Below are 19,546 nucleotides of genomic sequence, written 5' to 3' on the forward strand. Positions count from 1 at the left end.
CTCCAAACCCTTCGCCAACTTCATAGCCCTCTTCTGGACACTCTCCAGTAGCTTTATGTCCTTTTTATCCTGTGGCATGCAGCCCTGCACACAGTGCTCCAGGTGAGGCCGCTCCAGTGCAGAGCAGAGCAGGACAATCGCCTCCCTGCCCGGCTGGCCATGCTGTGCTGGATGCACCCAGGACACGGGTCCCTCTTGGCCGCCAGGACACTGTTGGCTCATGTTCAACTTGCCGTAAACCAGAACCCCCAGATCCCTCCCTGCAGAGCTGTTCTCCAGCATCTCATCCCCCACACCATATGTACAGCTGGGGTTGACGTGTCCCAGGTGCCAAACCCAGCACTTGCCCTTGTTGAACTTCATGTGGTTGGTGATTGGCCAGTTCTCCAGATCTCTCTGAAGGGGCTCTCTGCCCTCAAGAGTGTTAACAGCTTCTCCCAGTTTTGTGTCATCAGCAGACTAACTAAGCAATCCCTCAAGTCCTGAGTCTAAATCACAGAATCACAGAATGGTTGGGATTGGAAAGGACCTCTGGAGATCATCCAGTCCAACCCACCTGCTAAAGCAGGTTCACCAGAGCAGATCACACAGGAATGTGTCCAGGTGGGTTTGAATGTCTCCAGAGAAGGAGACTCCACAGCCTCTCTGGGCAGCCTGTTCCAGGGCTCTGGCACCTCATATTCAGATGGAACCTCCTGTGTTTCAGTTTGTGCCCATTGCCTCTCATTCTATTGCTGGGCACCACTGAAAGGAATCTGGTCCCATCCTCTTGACACCCACCATTGAAATATTTATAAACATTGATGAGATCCCCTCTCTGCTTCTCCTCTCCAGGCTGAACAGACCCAGCTCTCTCAGTTTGTCATTTATAAAGACACTGAAGAGTGAAGCTCTGGCATCTAGAAGACAGGAGAAGGGACAGACCATGGGCCCAGTAAACTGATGATGGAGACTGGACTGGTTGATTCTGGGTGTGGAACCTTGCTGTGTGCAGACCAAGAGACACAGGCGGAGGTTTTCACTTTCCTTGCACTTTAGATGAGCCAGTGAAATGCAGTGGAGTCAGCTGTGTGTCTGTCTGTCCAGAGGATGTCAGTTGACAGCTGCCAAATGAAGGGGAGCCGTCTTCTCACCAGCAGCTCAAGGGCACCCGTGGAGAGAAGTTAAAAAACCTCAACTGCTGAAAACTTTGTGCCTGCCCTTCTTTCAATGGGTCTGCAACACAGATTTGGTCTTAATTAAGATGCCAGCCTAAAAACATCCTGTCATATTTTAAAAGCAAGCCTGTCTATTTTCCAACACTTTTATCACAACCTTGATCTTACAGCACAGACCTGGGGCAGAGGTTTTACTAATTGTAAACGACAACCTTTTGCTGTATATTATGTAATGATTCACTGGAGCTCACAGTTCTGCAGAAGAGGGACTGTTTACTGCTAAACCACTACAGTACATGCACCATTTTAAGCTTATCTCTTCATCTTCACCTCCAAAAAAAAAAGAAACCCAAAAAACATACAGGGCACAGCTAAGCCTGTCCCTGACCTCAATGTCATTGCTTTTTGAGACTGGAATGTTCTCCCCAGGGAGGAAAGACTTTGTTTCTGCCCCTAGAAAAGCAGATAAGACGCCATGCCTGTGGGCAGATCGCTTCTCCCGCTTGGTGGAAGTTGTTTTTTTTTTACTGTTCAGAATTATTATGACTCTGGGACCTGTGGTTCCTCAAAACAAATAAATAAAAAAAATCTGGCAACTGTGTTTATTTCATTTATAGCCGTAGCAGGAACTTGCCAGGGAGAGCAGGCAGCACAGCAGAGCCTGTCTTCCTTCTCGGGCAACACCACTTTCAGGCTAGACTTTTGTAGATCAAGAGAACAAAAAAAACCTCACTCCTTTTAGGCAGAAGAACGGCGCGAAGGTGGGACAGAGGGGCCGTTCACACCCATGGCGACACGGTCTGCTTGTTTCTACCTCACACGCTTCCCCCGCCGGCCTTGAGCAGCGATATAAAGTACTACTGGCTGCTAAAAGACGGGTTAATTTAACACCTAGCGCCATTGGGCTGTTAAAGACGGGCTAATTTAACACCCGAGCCGAGACCGCCCCCTCCCCTCAGCCAGCGGCCCCTGAGGCGCCGCGCGCCGCCGGGCGCGGGAAAGGCGCTTTTTCAGCAGTGTGGCAGCTCCCAGCTCCCCAGCCGGGGAACGGGGCGCGGGTCTGCTTTACGGCAGGAGTTTCGACCTCCCCGTCCGCGCTTTGCGGCTGCGTGGCGGGGTTGGGGGGCGGGGAAGATGTCTGAGCGGGGAGAAGCCCCGGCGGCGGCAGCATCGGCGGGAGCGGGGGGTGAGATGCCGGCGAAGAAGCAGAAGCTGAGCAGCGACGAGAACAGTAACCCCGGGGATCTGTCCGGCGACGAGAACGTGAGAGCGGGCGGGGGAGAAGCGGGTGGAGCGGGGGGGGGGGGGGGAGGGGCGGTGAGGCGGGAGCGCGGGGCCTCGCGCCGGGGGCGGGCGGGCGGGCGGGAGCGCTGAGGCGAAGCGGGGGGGGCGCCTCCCGGACCGGCCCCGCTCGGGTGTCCGCGGGTTCGAGCCCGCCGGGGCGCATCCCGGGCGGGATGAGGGTGAGGAGGGGGAGGAGGGTGTCAGCCCGCCCGCCTCGGGCCGTTAGAGAGAGGCCCCCGGTGGGAGAGCCCGGTGAGTCCGGGGGACAGACACTCGCTTTTCTTTCATGTGGGTGAAGGAGGATTCGAGGCCCAAACTCTGAGCGGGTCTCTGTTTCAAAGTCAGCTTCGAAATGTCACGCTCTTTTTTTGCTGCAAAACAGCAAAATTTTTCCATCTTTCTCACAGTTAATGTCGTAGGATCATTTCAGTTGGAAGAGACCCTCAGGATCATTGAGTCCAACCCTAACCTAGCTCTAGCACTAAACCATATCCTTAAGAACGTCGTCTAAACACCTTTTAAACCCCTCCAGGGATGGTGACTCTACCACAGCCCTGGGGAGCCTGTTCCAATCTTCATCACTAACACACAGTGTAAATTTACCTGTGCAGCCCTGTGGTGGTTGAGCAGGAATGGAGCTCGGGGGCTCCTGTCAGTGGCGGGAGGCACAGGGACTCAGGGCTGGGATCGCAAAGTTGGGCAAAGTTTTGGGGAACAAAATAATGAAATATAACAAGGGAAAGCGTAGAGTTTTGCATCTGGGTAGGAACAACCCCAGGTTCCAGTATAAGCTGGGGAATGGTCTATTAGAGAGCAGTGTAGGGGAAAGGGACCTGGGGGTCCTGGTGGACAGCAGGGTGACCATTAGCCAGCACTGTGCCCTTGTGGCCAGGAAGGACAATGGCATCCTGGGGTGTATTAGAAGGGGGGTGGTCAGTAGTTCAGAGAGGTTCTCCTGCCCCTCTACTCTGCCCTGGTGAGACCACATCTGGAATATTGTGTCCAGTTGTGGGCCCCTCAGTTCCAGCAGGACAGGGAACTGCTGGAGAGGGTCCAGCGTAGGGCAACAAAGATGCTGAAGGGAGTGAAGCATCTCGTGTGAGGAAAGGCTGAGGGAGCTAGGGCTCTTTAGCTTGGAGAAGAGGAGACTGAGGGGTGACCTCCTTAATGTTTATAAATACGTAAAGGGTGAGTGTCATGAGGATGGAGCCAGGCTCTTCTCGGTGACAACCAATGCTAGGACAAGGGGCGATGGGTACAAACTGGAACACGGAGGTTCCAGTTAAATATGAGAAGAAGCTTCTTCTTAGTGAGGGTAACAGAGCCTGGAACAGGCTGCCCAGGGAGGTTGTGGAGTCTCCTTCTCTGCAGACATTCAAACCCACCTGGACACATTCCTGTGTAACCTCATCTGGCAGGGGGACTGGACTGGATGATCTTTCAAGGTCCCTTCCAATCCCTGACATTCTGTGATTCTACAAAAACCAAGTGCTTGGAACAAAGGTGATGTGATTGATGGAGCACAGCTTTACACTTGAAAGATAAACTTCATCTAAGGTATCTAGCAGCCATTTTACATAGTTACTGAGTGGGGACTGCGGCACTTGTGGATGCAGGTGTAATTCGGTGACGAAGACGTTCAGGGTTGGTTCGGTGTCTGTTGTAGGGTATCGGTGACCATGGCTGTCTGGTTTCTGAAAACGTGACTTGTCACAGAGGTGGAAGATAAGGATTCTGTTTAAAAGTTGGCATAATAGTGTTCATTTGGAGAAAGGATGTATTTTGTTTCACAGGTTATCCTGGGTGCAAGTTTGTTGGTTATGTTGTAGTTACTCGGTGTAGTTGCATCGTACCAGGTACCTGGTGTTCTTATATTGACAATATCTGACCAGTCCAGAGAAGACTTCAGTTATGTGAAGTATTACAGCAAGTGTGCTTGGGAGATGAGAATTTGGCAAGCTCTGAAATTCCGTAGAGTAAAGGAGAAAAAACTAGGAAGTGTAAGAATTGTTGAACTTGGTTATATGTATTTGGGGAGGTTGGCTCTTGTAGGGGTGCAACGTGAAGGGAATGACTTCAGGTTTGGGCAGTGTTGTCTTTTTACCTTTTTCTCCTCTTGATGTCCTGATTTTCAGAGTTGTTGGGCAACCAAAGACCAGTACAGTTTTACTGGCATCTGATGAAACAGGTATGAAACTGGGACAAAGAATTGGTGTATTAATGTTTGTAGTTGACCTTATTCTGTATTCCTCGTGGAGTTCCTGATGCAGTTTCATGTTACACTTAATCTTCTTCAGTGACAGGCTGTTGTCTGCCTCTGTCTTTTTCAGTTCAGGTCTGGAAATCACGTGGCATTGAGATGAGTTGTTTCCCCCACTAATCTGATGAAAAGTGAAGAAACTGCCTTGCCAGAAAAAGAAATAAAAATTGATTTTTAACAAGTTGAACTCACTTCTATGGAAGCACAGGGTTGCCAGTTACAGCGCAGGTGAAGTTGTGTACCGTGATGGGTGATGCAGAGAATAGAAATGTCATTTTAGGTAGTGTCCTGCAGCCAGACTAGATATGAAATTGTAGTTGCTCTTTATTGTCCAAAGCTGATCTAAAACTGCTCAGCAACTGGGTGGGTTGTTTTGTGCACCCCTTTTTTTCAGTTCTCCCCATCCTTACCATAGCTCTGGCAGCTGATGGTTAGAGGGCCAGCTATTTTTTTTTTTTCCCTGGCTTTTAGTTGAATTAAGTATCTGTAGAAAGGAGCAGGAGGGAGGGGTGAAAGTTCGTCTTCTAATGGCAGTGCTGACTTGCTGCAGAGCTGTGCTGTGCCCAATGCTGGTGATGGTGTCCAAAAGTCTCTCAGAACAATTAGATTCTTGGTATGGCAAAGCATAATGTTTTTACGCAAACAACCTCTTCCTTCAGCACTTCAATAGTACTCATTTCATCTACGTCAAAGTCACTTTCTAGTGAAAAGAAACCACTTTAGACGTTTTCTTAAGAGAAAAGCTACTAGTATTCTGAAGAAACTTCACTAGATCACAGTTCATGTCTGTCCCCCTTGGATTAGTCCTCGTGTGACTCATGTTCTGTTCCTAGGGAGGAATGCTGTTATGTTAGTAATAGATTTAAATATGTGAATCTAAACCAACACCAAGTTCTAGGAGATCTGTGCTTATGGAGGACAAGAAAAAGCGAAAAGGCCAAGTGCTCCAAAATTAGTTGAATTTATAGAGCAGTTAATGATATCTTTATTACATTCTATATAATTTGCCTGTTTTCAGGATGATGCCGTTAGCATTGAAAGTGGTACTAACACCGAACGCCCTGACACGCCAACAAACACTCCTAATGCGCCGGGAAGGAAAAGCTGGGGGAAAGGCAAATGGAAGTCAAAGAAGTGCAAATATTCCTTCAAATGTGTAAATAGCCTAAAGGTAGGTATGTGTAAGCTCAATATGAGAATGCTGGGTACCACTTGCTGTCTGTAATGTTGGTGTTGACTGGGAGACAGTGTCAAGATTAGTATTTTTAAATATCTATATACGTATACAGTTATGTATGTATGTTATGAAGAAAGTACCTTTTTATTTGGAATAGCTGAAGTTTTGAAGAAAAAGTATACTGAGAAATAGGAAACAGTAGGTAGAGCCGTGATTAACCTGATTTTTGTACAGGTTTGCAAAGTTATGTGTGATATGTTATAATTACGTATTTAATTGAAGCTGTATTTGCTTGACATAAAGATAAGAAACTGGATTAACGAATTCCAAAGGAAATAAAACCTGTGACAACTTGATGCAAAGCACAGAACCTGTACAGATTTTGCTACCTGATGAAATTTATTTGAAGCAACAAAAAATTAAAACACCAAAGCCAAGAAACAAATCAAATGGAAAACAACCCCAGCACAAACAAGCAAACAAAAAACCCCACAAAACCCCCAAAAACAACAACAAAAAAAACCCCAAACACCAATAAACAAAGCCAGAACACCAACCCAAAAATCTTGATGTATTTTTTCCTTACACTTACCAGATCAGCTATTTTCTGTTCTCTGGCAGTTGTCATAAATGCTATATAGCTCAATTAGGTTAATTTATCGTGAGTGTTGTGATTATGTGTTTGCACCTGATCTAGGTCATATTTATCTTCCCACTGATGGTATTAAGGGATGTAGATTTGTGGTCTTTTCTCCCTGTTCTTGTGTTTTAAGGTATTGTTGTTTTCTTCTGCACTGGTAGCAGACTATGGTGAACTGAATGAATTTTCTTTTTGATTCTTTTACACTGTCAGGATGTTGTTTTTTCATTCCCCTGCCTTGTGTGGGATATTTATGTGCCAAAAGCTGTAAACATGCCATCTGATCTAATTTTAATAAGATTTCTAAATAAAGAAAAGATTACATCTGCAACAAGATGAGAGTTTTGTTAAACTTCATATTTCGCTAACAAGAGGATGTGTGCAGCTCCGTAGTGATATTTTCTGCAGAATTGCTTTCGGAGTTTTCTGTCGTTCCCCCACACAAAACTGTTGAGCTGTGCTGATGTGGCTGTTTCTGAACTTCGGCTTCAGACTCCCTGGCTGAAATGCTGGGGCAGCTGAGAGGTTTGCAGCATGGAAAACTCCTAAGTGAGCGTTGCCACTGGAGAAACTGCGATGTGAAGTTATGCTGACAAAACTATCTGGGAAACAAGTTGATCTTAATGTGGTTTTGTTTTTTTTTTTTTAAGTATAAAAATTATCTCCAGTCATTTCAGGATGTAGGAGGAAGGGAAGTTCATTTTCGCTCACCCACAGATGGTGCTTTTTGTGGCTTCGAGTCATACCTGAAACACAGGCGTGAGCCTGTCTGCGCACAAAATGTTTAACAAGTTCTGAGTTTTGCTAAGCCTATTTGTTTTCTGTCCGCAGACCAAATATTCCAAAGGGGTTAGTGCTTTTCAAGTGTATTCTGGGAAAACAGAACATTTCCCTCACCCCTGTTTCATGCCAAGGCCCACTATAGGGTGACTCAAAAGACCACCCTATAAAGTTAATTAATCCCTGAATTCTGCGGATTTGGATTGGGGCCTGGGACCAGATTCCCATGCAAGTGGAATCAAGCTGTGAAGGAGTAAATGTAGCATTTCAGCTGAGTGGAATATTTTTATTATATTTTTTTTCCCCATTTATCTTTGAACTGCAATTAATGGTAATATAAATAAACGTGCATGACAATACAAAGACTAGGTAGCAGCCAAATTTGGTAACTTGTTTTTACTTCATGTTTGAGGAAGCCTCTCTTTTTCCTGTTCACAGTATCACTACTGTTCTTCCATACCAATTTTGCAGATCCTGTGGGGATAAACTCTTAACGATTCAATGTTGTATATGGGTTCAGAAAAAACACTTGTGACTCTTTGGATATTACATCATATATCCCATATTTTATATGTCTTTGAACTATGCTGCCAGGTGCATGTACTGAAATTAATGAAGAGTCAGTACGTAAAGACAGGGAAATAGATTCTAATATTTTTTAGGGATATAGAGATCATGTGCTTTTCCACTTTCCCACTCTTATTTTTCCTTCTTATTTTGCTTTTCACTTTTCCTTGGGGAAACAGAAATATGGCTGTTACTGTCTCTTTTAATGGTAAATGATTATGATTCAGCCTGAAAAACTCAGTGCTTGCTAAATATGCCTTTTAAACACTACTGTCGAAGTTATTTTGGTTGAAATTTAAGCATGAGGAAAACAAAAATATAACTTGGAAGATGACAGGAAATAAAACGCTGCCTTTTTTTTTTTGCTTTTTGCAGTACTAGGTTACTGCAAGGTGTACTGAAAAACTCTTTGCTCTCTGTGGGCTGAATGGAAATGTAGTTTATAAATGAGCATATACGGCTAACAGACGCACATCTTCACATATACCGGTATACATTTTGCTTATAGATCTTCCAACAAAGAACTGCGTGTGTTCTGCTTTCATGTGCTCCCTTTAAAACAAAGCTGTTATTTGCTGTGCCCTTTGCTCTTGCTGAGGGTGTGACTCAGTGGTGGGCAGCAATCCTGTGTTGTCTCTCTCTCAGCTTCCACTTGCTGTCCCCTGAGCTGGGGAGCGGTAACCAGCCACATGCAACATTCTAGCTTGTTGATGTGTGAAGGAGAGGTAACTAAAACCCCTGCCTAAAACCGCTTGCGTCCACTTCTGGGAACTGCAAACGCGCGACTGGTCAGCTCGTTCCCCACTGGCAGTGTGAGTGGGCGCGTATTAAAATGTGTTCATGTAGTTGCAGGTGATTACTTTTTGTGTTGGCGTAGTATTTACTTCACTGCCTTCAGTCTAAAAACAGGTCTGGTCTTACTGTCTGACTGAACCTGAGTTGGTGTTTAGTAAAGGCAGAACTTTAAGAGTTGGACTTGTTGATCCTTGTGGGTCCCTTCCAACTCGGGGCATTCTATGATAACCAACCATTGATTATTTATTTATTTGCTTTTGTAACAAATGTAGACCTATTTTCTCCTCTGCCGCCTTCCTCTGGTGCAGGAAGAACGTGAGTACTTTGGGTTTTGTGCCCTTTATTTGTACCAGGGTCAAGATGGCATTTCACAGTTTTGCTGTTGGACCAGCATCGGGGTCATTCTTCTGTTTGTACAAACAGTGGTCAGCTTTGTGTGACATACTTGGCATCTCAGGATAACTGTAATGTGCAGCACCTAAAAGCGTAACGCTTTTAAAAACATGCTTCATTGTTTAGCACTCGAGACAAAAATTAGAGCAGAGAGGTGTTATTAAAATACCTATGGGCTGTCTCTAACCGGTGAGGATGATGGTAGTTTAAATGAGGTGAGCAGAACTTCTTCAGATAGTGAGTTCCTGCAAGAGCCTCTATCTCACTACTTCATTCTTAAACACCAGAAAAGCTGAAGTATGTACAGTCAGGCTCTTGGGGGTTGTAGCACTTGACGTGAGGAATGTATTGACATAAGTAGTCTAAAGAAGTTTGTCTCACAGAGTAATTTTTCCAGCAAAATAGGTTGTCTTTGAAAAGCTTACTAAATACTTTAGGTAAATACTCAAATATAGAAACACTATAGCCCTCTCTTGGATCTCTTTGCATCGCCCTAGTCTGGGTCCTACTTAAAAAAATCACAAACTTATCACAAATTACGCTGGAAAAATATCCTATTTTGAGGGGAGAGAAACATCTTCCTCTTCACTTTTCCCATTTCACTAAATTTATCAGAAACAGTGTACATGACAACAAGATTATTCCAGAGAAACAAGTGCAAAAGCTGCTAATACATCTCTGTGATAAAGCAGTAAGAATTGCTGTGTTTTACCTGTGTTATCTTAATGCAGTATGTGGAAAGTCCTCAATATTCAACATAATGAACTCTTTCACACAGAAATTCAAAACCAACTAATTATTAGTGAATTTCTCGTTTTTTTTAAAGTATTCTGTAATTGACCTCTCAGCCATTCTCTTCAAGAGTTAAATACACTCCAAAAATAAGCTTAGAAAGTAAAATTTGTAGCTTTGTTGAGCACTAAAAATCATGGCCTTGTGTGTGCAATTTTATGGCATACAGTTTTCCTCATTCTTCCTCTCTAATTAAAATATAATGCTTTACAGATGCCGAATACCTGCTTCTTCCCTCTGTCATGGGGTCACTAATAACCTTGCTACTTTTCCCTTTGCTAATATCCCATACCCCTCACCACATAAAGCCACTGCTTTGTTCTTTCATGTTACGACAGGTAATACTTCGAGTTAAAGTTTGAACAATTCTTTTAAATCTGTATTCAGCTTTGAAAGTTATTAGCTCTTTTTAACAGGTGCAGGAGGGCTTTCATCTCTGAAGGATTTTCTCCCTTCTCTTTCTAGCTCTTCTAGCTGTGTCTGTTAGTAACACAATTTGCCTTTCCCAGTAAATAATGCTATTTTAAATTCTTCCAGACTTCCTTAATTGTATTTTTCTGAATAGTGTTGGACTCCCCACCCACACCCACTCCTCACATTTATTCTTTGGTTCTTGGACAGGCCAAGGCTGATATTTCTGGGCTGGTCTCTGAAGCGGTGCCATTTGAAGGCTGCTGAGCAGCCGTCATGAGACGTTTCCTTCCTGCCCACAGTGTCCCAGACAGTCCCCCGTGGGGAGGCACTTTCATGAACATTATTCTTGCTGAAAACATCCTGTCAGGACAGGCCAAAATACTGTTATCAATTATTAACAAGCACCACCATATTCATCACAATTCATAAACATATCTGCTTTTTTTATTATTATTTTTTTTCCTTTCTGATGTAAGCTGTATAAAAATAATACTCGGCATTTCTGTGGTAGCTGTTTGTGAAGGCGATCTGAAGACACTTTGTAGACATGAACTTTGCTACAGCATTGTGACACGCTGGAGAGAGTTCGTTGTGTCCGTGGCAGAGTTGCAAGACCTAACTGTGATGTAATAGCTAAATTTGGCCATCCTCCACCCTTACGCCAGTGTAATTCTTCTCTGTCTTAATAATACACCTCTGTGAAGTTGTAAATCCTTGTGTGGAAGTAATTACAACAATAGAAAAGGCATATAGATGTGGCCTTAGATGCAGAGGTTGATTTGCTGAAAATTGCAAAACAAAGTAGTGGGACTGCAGATATAACTGAGGAGTTCTGCCAGCTTCTGGCCACCACAGTGAGACAACAGTTCTTCCCCTTGACTTTTTAAAAGCAGAGGGGTGGGAAGCACAGAATATTCCTTTAACCTCCCTTAAGACAGCCAAGTTAAAATGTGATGTTACAAAACTGTTCTTTTTAACTGATCACCATGTGAAATGATACTGGATGTCAACTTAGTAGTTTGAGGAGGAAAACATATGAGTTAAACTGATGACCACTACAGCTGAATTTCACAGAAATAATATGTCTGTGGTTTTTGTGTATGTTTGGTTTTTTTGTCCCTAATTTTACTTTACATCTACAGGAGGACCATGGTCAGCCTTTGTTTGGAGTCCAGTTTAACTGGCACAGTAAAGAAGGTGATCCCCTTGTATTTGCCACTGTAGGGAGCAACAGAGTGAGTAATCTGTTTTTAACTCTCAGCCTTTCTGTGCGGTTCTGCTTGCATTCTTTTTTTTTATTTCATCCAGAAAGCTTTATTTCTGACGCATGTAGCATCTGTTATCTGGGAGAGTTGCATCCTCTGGATTGTTTTATGAAGTCATGTGTTAGCTATTTGGGAATTAGCCTATAAAGAAGAAAATCATTCAGTAATATAAACATGGGATAAGGAAGAGAGGTGAAGAAATGTAACTTTGCATTAAAATTACTCTTCAGAGATGTTATTGTTTCCAAAAGGTGGTATGGTCTAAAATAGGATACATGTCTGCAATGATGCCAGGCAGCTCAGTAGCTAAATAATGGCCTGTGTGGAGTGAATTTATAGGCTTTTTCTGAAGAAGGATGTGTGTCATGAAAATAACTCCTCAAATGCGTTCTATGCAAGAGCTGTGAATAAACAACAAGCTTTAATTTCCAGGTTTGTTCCACCTGACAGTTACCAAAAGTGCTAAACTAAGATTAAACAAGGTATCAGAAGCTCATTAAAAGACCAACTCATGTTAGAGATGGTTGGAGTAACTAATTCTAAATAGACTTTAACCTTACTGAGACAATTCAAATAATAGATTTTGATATCTGGGAAGGACTGCTGACAGGTCCTGGAGTGATGCTTTAGTACAACTGCTGTGAGCATCCTTTTATCAAACCATTTCCACCTGGTGGGAACAGATGATGGATGCGATCTAAACCATAAAGACATGCAACTGTTCCCCATCAAGAAATCAGTCCACAGGTGCATGTGATTGCTTTTTGAAATATCACAAAGAAGCAGCAGCCTTTCCCTTTTTTTTTTTTCCCTTCAGGTTACTTTATATGAATGTCATTCCCAAGGAGAGATCCGGCTGTTGCAGTCCTATGTGGATGCTGACGTATCCTTTAAGTTAAAAAGCCACTCGTTTCCTTCCTCTTTACCAAAAATGAAGAGTCTTTGCAGGGAAAAGCATATGAGGGTTTTGTCTGTGATTTAATACTTCGCTCACATAGCACATTCCTTATGTTAGGTCCAAGTCTTACCTCTTTCCCACATCCTAGAGTCCCTCCTATTAAAAAAATACTAAAAACGCAGACTCATGGAACATGCCATATTAAAATACTTGAAAGCTGATTCTCCATCCGTTTAATCTTCCCAACACTAATATTTGTGTAAAGTTTCACATTTGCTGTTTTACAGTGGTCTGAGCTTCCCTGTGAACTGAAACCGGGTTTAAAGCCTAAGAATTCAGATTCATGCTCTGAAGTCCAGTAACTTGTGTTGATCATTTGCAGTATACCAGTCAATAACTTGTGAACTCAAGTCTTGATTTATCCTCATTTAGTCCCAGTTTTTGGATGTTTTGGCAAAAAAGGTTGAAAACCGATGACAAGGGAGGGATGGTGTTCCCTTTTATGGTATGGAACAGGCGTCAGGGAATTGGCCTCTATAGAAAAGGTGATGTTTCTTATATTTGCAGATGTATAATCAAATATGAATCTTTTTTCCTGTTGGATCCAGTAGAGACTCTTGGGCACTTGTGTAAATCAGCAACAAGTTTACTTAAGAAACCCCTCAGTGTTTAAAAAAGCAAACAAAACGAAAAAACCCGACTCCTGTTTCTTTCTGTGTTCCTTAATGTAAGATGTTTTAGGCAGATGAAAATTTCTACACCTGCGCGTGGACATATGACAGCAACACAAGCCATCCCCTTCTGGCCGTGGCAGGGTCCAGGGGTATTATTAGGATAATTAATCCTATTACAATGCAGTGCATAAAGGTGAGCGCTCAGAACTCTGAGATACAGCTTGTGTTTCAATAAGGCGTGAAACCTATGTCTTCTAAATACATCTAAATGTGAGGGGAAATGATAACTTGGTCTCTGAATTCTATCCCAGCACTACGTGGGCCATGGAAATGCAATCAATGAACTGAAATTCCATCCGAGAGATCCGAATCTCCTTTTATCTGTAAGCAAAGGTGAGGAAAAAACCTCTTTTGTTTTTGTGTGTATCAGGATACTTTGGATTGGATTTTGGTCTTGAAAATGGCCAAAACCTCCATGAATTTTTTTAATAAGTGGCACTGAACAAGTTTACCTTGAAAGTCGAGAGTAAATCTTCCTCTTTTGTGGCGATATATCTTGTAGGTAATTAAATCCATGGTCTACAATAAACATAACTCCTGTGGTGCAAAGGGATTGTGAACAGTGCTGCTTTTAGGAAAGAAGAAACATGAGCATTGGGGTCTCTCTCTCCTTTCTAACAGCTGAGTTACATTTTTTTCAGTTGTTGAATCTTGTTGCCATCTAGTGGGAATATCTTGGTGTCACAGACAACATTCACTGCTGTGTTCATGGGGGAAAATTTGATTCTCGGTCGCTCAGGAGCAGCTCTGGCTTTAATTGGGCTTTGTGTAAAAAGTGTATTAGTGAAGGGAGAAGTGAGTTTTTGGTGTGGTGTCTTATGGGCTTGTCCAGAACGTCTCAACAGTCACAGCTTCCTAATTGTGACTGTTCTGTTAGGGAAGGGGATACTTGATCTGCCATAAGAGCAAACCTTCTGGACCGCTGGAGTTGGGAACATTCACATAAGGGCACTTTTGACTTCAGTATATTTGGTCTCACTGATGAAACTCCATGAGAATAGGAGTTGGGAGCCTCTCTGATTGTTGCAGCTGTCAAACTTGTGCTGTGAAGTCCTTGTGTTCTGCATATTTTTGGGGTTCTCTTTTTAATCACATTTTGCCATCAGCCATAGTACTGCAAGTTTCAATGTGCAGTCTCTGAACCTGGTACTATCTCCGAGAGGGAACGAGGCAGGAGAATATTGGAGTTTCAGAACTGCTTGGCCGAGAGATGAATAATAAAATAGGAAGATATTTGGGAGTGTGTGGCCTTCCAGTTGGTGTTGCTGTATTTCAGTGCAGTGTACTTGTGGAATCCAAAAGGGGAACACACTAGAAATTCCCATTTCCCAATAGGAAAAACACTAGAAGTTCTTCATTGGAAATTGTTAAAACCTTCTTTAAACAAGTGGATTAGCCCCATTGAATTTGGAGTACATATTGTTCATAGAAATAGTTTTTCCCATCACTACAGTCTGTGGTTCGTGAAGAATAATATTTTAAAGACTAAGAAAATGGAAAATCAAAACTTCTCTGAATGCTGATGTAAGAATGGCTGAAAGGAATTCTAGTGGGTTTTTTTGGTATATACAATTATTTTTGAGATAGGACTGGATAAAAACATACTTGTCCAAGATCAGACTCTGCTTTTTGGATGATCTAAAGATCCAAGTTTATTTTTGCTAGAAGCTGGCTCTAGGGGAGGGGGGTGGGCAAACTTTCTCAATTACAGAATTACTTTAACAGTAGTTTAGTTGTAATGGCAATTCTAGTTAATGCAGTCCCGTTGTTTCTAAAGAGTGAAGAAGAATTAAGTGCCTTTTTGATGTTTACATGAACACCTGTTGTTGAAAGTGGTTAAGCTGAAATATATTATTCATATGTACATATAAAAAGCAGCATGTAATTTTATTTGTTCTTTATAGATCATGCATTGAGACTGTGGAACATCCAGACAGACACGCTGGTTGCAATATTTGGAGGAGTAGAAGGGCACAGGGATGAGGTGTTAAGTGCAGTAAGTGGAAGACTGTGGGGCAGTGATTTAGATTTACAGAGGGTAGTAAGCGTACAATATACAACTTTTTATCCTCTTGTGCACTGTTTTGATATTATACCTACTTTTAAAAAGTTCTCTGAAGTGCATATATACTGTTTGAAGGGGATAGACAAGTTTAAAACTACAGTAGTTTGATTGAACTGACCACCTCTTAATATACAGGACAGGTGTTCACTTTCTATATGTTTCAGTAGCTGGTTTTCTCACAGTGCAGCCTAGAAGTAAACAAAATAGAGCTCAGTGGGGCTAGAAAGAATAAAACGTTTTCACTATGGTCCCACATTTGAAGTTCTTGAGGTCTTATCAAGCCAAAGCAGCAAGAGCAAATAAACCTTCAGAGACATGGTAGTGAAGGAAATAAGTTGTTTCAGGTGAGTTACGCTGCTCTTCAGTGGCTGTCAACAGACACTGGTACCCAGCAAGTCCCAGCTAGAACAGTTGACTTTTAATACGCTGCTCTTAAGAACTATTTCCATTCCTAGTGTGTGACCTGGAAGGTGAGGGGTGGATCTATATGATACCCGACACTGTCTTACTCTCTTGTGGTTGTAAATAGTCATCACCCTTGTCACAGCCCTGGAATCCTGCCAAAGTTGCTCCATAAAATGAAAATTAGGGAATTTACTGAGGAGGAAGCACTAGCAGTAGATTCATTGTCCGTCAACGCTGTTGAGTATACCTCTCTTTCTTGAGAAAGAGTAAATATAATTATTAAGATACCGTGCTTCTTTGCAGTGAGCAGGATTTAGGTTGTCAGCATTTTTCTCTTTGAAATATGCAGCTTTATTGCATTCTCTGCACAGAAAATGCTGTTTTGATGGAAATGATGGAATGAAATCTGAGTAGCTGTGATGCAGCTTAGGCTGGGGGTCCTCAAAATTATTTCATATACGTAGGATTATGACCTTCTCGGTGAAAAAATCATGTCCTGTGGGATGGATCACTCTCTCAAACTCTGGAGAATTAATTCCAAGAGAATGATAAACGCCATCAAAGAGTCTTATGAGTACAACCCAAATAAAACCAACAGGTATGTCGTCTTCATCTTCTTGGCTGTCTTTGCAAAACATTAACATCCTCATCAATGGCCCAGATAATTTGCATCCAAATTGGGAGTTCTTGAGGATAGTGAGTGACCTGGCGATTGTGCTGGACACCAAATCTGTCTTATTGATGTTGGCTTCAGTAGATTTTTACTGAATTCAGATTCAAATTCCTGACACTTTTGAGTATCTTAATTGTTTCTTATCTGCATGTCTAGAAAATACTTTATCCTTAATTAAAGCTTGTATTTCACTGTGTTTTGAGATGTCAGTGGCTTTTCTTTCTCTTACCTCAACATTTCTAGGAAGGAATCAAACCTGTAATTAAATATCACAGATAGTTTTATATTGGGTATTTATTACTAATTATTGTATCTGCTATTGGACTCTGGGGTGGGGACAAAACTGTTTATGTAATATGATCTTTAATATTCATCATTCTCTGATCTGGCCTCAGATATGAATAAATTGTCAAGTAAACATAGCAATTAGATACGTGATAGAGAAATCCTCCTTTATGAAGTTCATCAACTTTTTAATCTTAACTTCCAGTTTAACCATTGAGAGAATTGAAGAGTCTAAAACACACTGAACATGCTCAGCAATGAGACTAGCTGTGAAAATACTCTCGCTTTTTTTGGTAATGTTACCAAATATTAAATGATGCTTCTTTTTAGCGTGCTTTTTAAAAAATCGTGGGGTTTTTTTAGTGTGCTGTTCTGTTTAACTGTTCAGATGTTGCAGAAGCAGCATCAGGAAAACTGAGCTTTAATTAGGTCTTGAAGTATTTGGCAATGGAAGCTGCATTCAGCAGCTGAAGGAGTGGTTTTGTTTAGCACTGTCTCTGCACAGTCTGGTACAGTGGGAAACGTTATTTCATTAGGAATGAGGATGAAAACAGGGACTGTTCCCATTATTTAAAAAAACAAACAAGCCCAAAGAAGCAACGAAACAACATACAAAATCAACTTTGTTATGAAACTGTTAAAACAACAAAAAAAAGCCAGGCTTGTCCTTTTAACATCTTAAAACCAGCCGTTGAAAATTAGGCATGTGCTTCTGTATTTCTTTGGAACTCATTTGGCAATTTTCTCCGTAGGCCTTTTATTTCGCAGAAAATTCACTTTCCTGACTTCTCTACGAGAGACATACATAGAAACTATGTTGACTGTGTACGATGGTTGGGAGATCTAATTCTTTCCAAGGTAATGTCGCAGCATTTTCAGCTATGTTACTCTTATTTGCTTATTTCAAGGATTTTAAACAGTAATGACGGAGATTTTCTGTTGTGCTTTTTGTAATGTCATTGCAGAAGCTGCGAGGTGAAATATAGTTATATATAAATATATGATTATAATTATAGTTAGACCGAATGTGCAGTATAAATTGTAAATAAAAGTAATGATTTTTTCATTGTTTCCCCCCCAGTCTTGTGAAAATGCCATTGTGTGCTGGAAACCTGGCAAGATGGAAGATGATATAGATAAAATCAAACCCAGTGAGTCCAACGTGACCATACTTGGGAGATTTGATTACAGCCAGTGTGACATATGGTACATGCGGTTTTCCATGGATTTCTGGCAAAAGGTACGTGTGAGCTTGGACTTGACTGTGTTTGAAGGTGCGTAACTTTTAATCGATTCCATTTGTGGGCACGGGAAGTCTTGGTTCATGTGATTTTCAAGGAGCAGAATGATTTGCTGCAAGGGGCTTTATATATAACTGTAGGAGCTCTAGGTATTTTGTTCTGGGCTCTGCCTGGTGGAAGAAGTTCCACCAATTAAATACATGTTTTTTGTTATGGGTGTGTTTACTGGTATCTTCCTCCCAAATCTGCAGAGATGGATAATAAAGTGGAAGAAAAGAGATGAGTTTTATAGTATTTCTAGCCCCTCCAACAAAGTAATTAAGTGATTCATGTTATACATTTACACACAATTTATCTGACTTCCTTTTTTTGAGATAGTGTTTTAAAACTTCTATATCCTCTACTTTCTTTTAAAGATGCTTGCTCTGGGCAATCAGGTCGGCAAACTTTATGTCTGGGATTTAGAAATAGAGGATCCTCATAAAGCCAAGTGAGTACTTTGGAAAAATTTTATTTTTGCCAAGACAGAGAGTTGGGATACTTTCCTTTTTTCCTTTACTGATAACTATAGAACTTCTCTAACAGTAGTAGTTACTTTCCATTTTAACTACTAGGTAAATAAACATTCTGATGCCCTGAAGGTTAACGTTTATTTTTTACTGATTTATTCTTTAATAAATCAGGCCCCGGTCAGATTGTGCTGGGTACCATATGTAGATGTAGGAAAAGACAATTTGTTCCCCAAAGAGCTTATAAACTAATTAGGTGGAAAATTTACAAAGCAATTAAGAGAAGATGTTCTAGGTGGGTGTAATACATGACGAAGGAGAAATAGGTGAAAGGACTTGAGTAATGAGGCTGTAAAGGTTTGGCTTTCCAGTTCCTCACTGGTGTGGCAAGGCGGTTTGACACCATGTATTATATATCTATTTGTATGTTTATATATATATATATATATATATATGAAATTGAGAAGATGAGAGATGGCAGTGGGCAAACAGGAAATTACAGCTTTCCCAATTCCACGTTTGGAATACAAACCACACCACAAAGCGCATAATCCTGTCACCCTTCAGCTCCTCCGAGGTCCCATAAGTAAGAGGTTGGTGAAGCAGCGCTCCCTAATGCAGTGGCCAGTGCACGTTTAACCTTGCAGCTGAATAATTTTCTTTTATTTATAGGTGTACGACTCTTACTCATCCTAAATGCGTTGCTGCCATTCGACAAACCAGTTTTAGCAGGGACAGCAGTATCCTTATAGCTGTGTGCGATGATGCCAGTATCTGGCGCTGGGACAGACTACGATAAATTACTTTTTTTCTTAATTCAAAGTAGAAAATATATTTTCAAATTATAATATAGTCTGTTAACTCGCTAGTACAGTAGATGCATTTAGTGTAGACTTCCTCGAAGGTTCAGCAGGCTGGAGCTGAACTTAGTGATGTTTACATTCTGTGTATTGTTCTGCTTGAAATTGCTGCTTTTAATAAAAAGAAGTATTTTTGTAAAGTTTTCTCAATTGTCCATTTTAATTATTTCCCCACAAAGAGTTTTCACGTAGGGCCTATGAAATCATTTTGCGTACAGCTAGCACATAAACACATGGTAACTTGCTAGAAATTTGGTATGTGTGTGTGGCTCTGACCGAAAACCTCATGGTGCTATTGAGAATTATCCAGGGACCACACAAAGGAAATGCTGCACTTAGGAATAAAGTATAA

The 19,546-nt window shown here is 41.7% G+C and overlaps 1 protein-coding gene across 1 annotated transcript; it reads left to right on the forward strand.

Moving 5' to 3' along the window:
• Nucleotides 1–2,291: 2,291 nt before the first annotated feature.
• EED (embryonic ectoderm development) lies at nucleotides 2,292–19,226 on the forward strand (the record flags this gene model as incomplete). The annotated part of the gene is made up of 12 exons (XM_080344853.1): nucleotides 2,292–2,420; nucleotides 5,720–5,872; nucleotides 11,402–11,494; nucleotides 12,342–12,407; nucleotides 13,164–13,289; nucleotides 13,408–13,489; nucleotides 15,061–15,152; nucleotides 16,091–16,224; nucleotides 17,337–17,442; nucleotides 17,666–17,824; nucleotides 18,242–18,315; nucleotides 19,007–19,226. 12 exons carry the CDS (start codon nucleotides 2,292–2,294, stop codon nucleotides 19,131–19,133), a joined length of 1,341 nt encoding a protein of 446 aa, XP_080200979.1. The 3' UTR covers nucleotides 19,134–19,226.
• Nucleotides 19,227–19,546: the final 320 nt, after the last annotated feature.

Source organism: Nesoenas mayeri (assembly GCF_963082525.1).
Source record: "Nesoenas mayeri genome assembly, chromosome: 1".
NCBI classification, from domain to species: Eukaryota; Metazoa; Chordata; class Aves; order Columbiformes; family Columbidae; genus Nesoenas; species Nesoenas mayeri.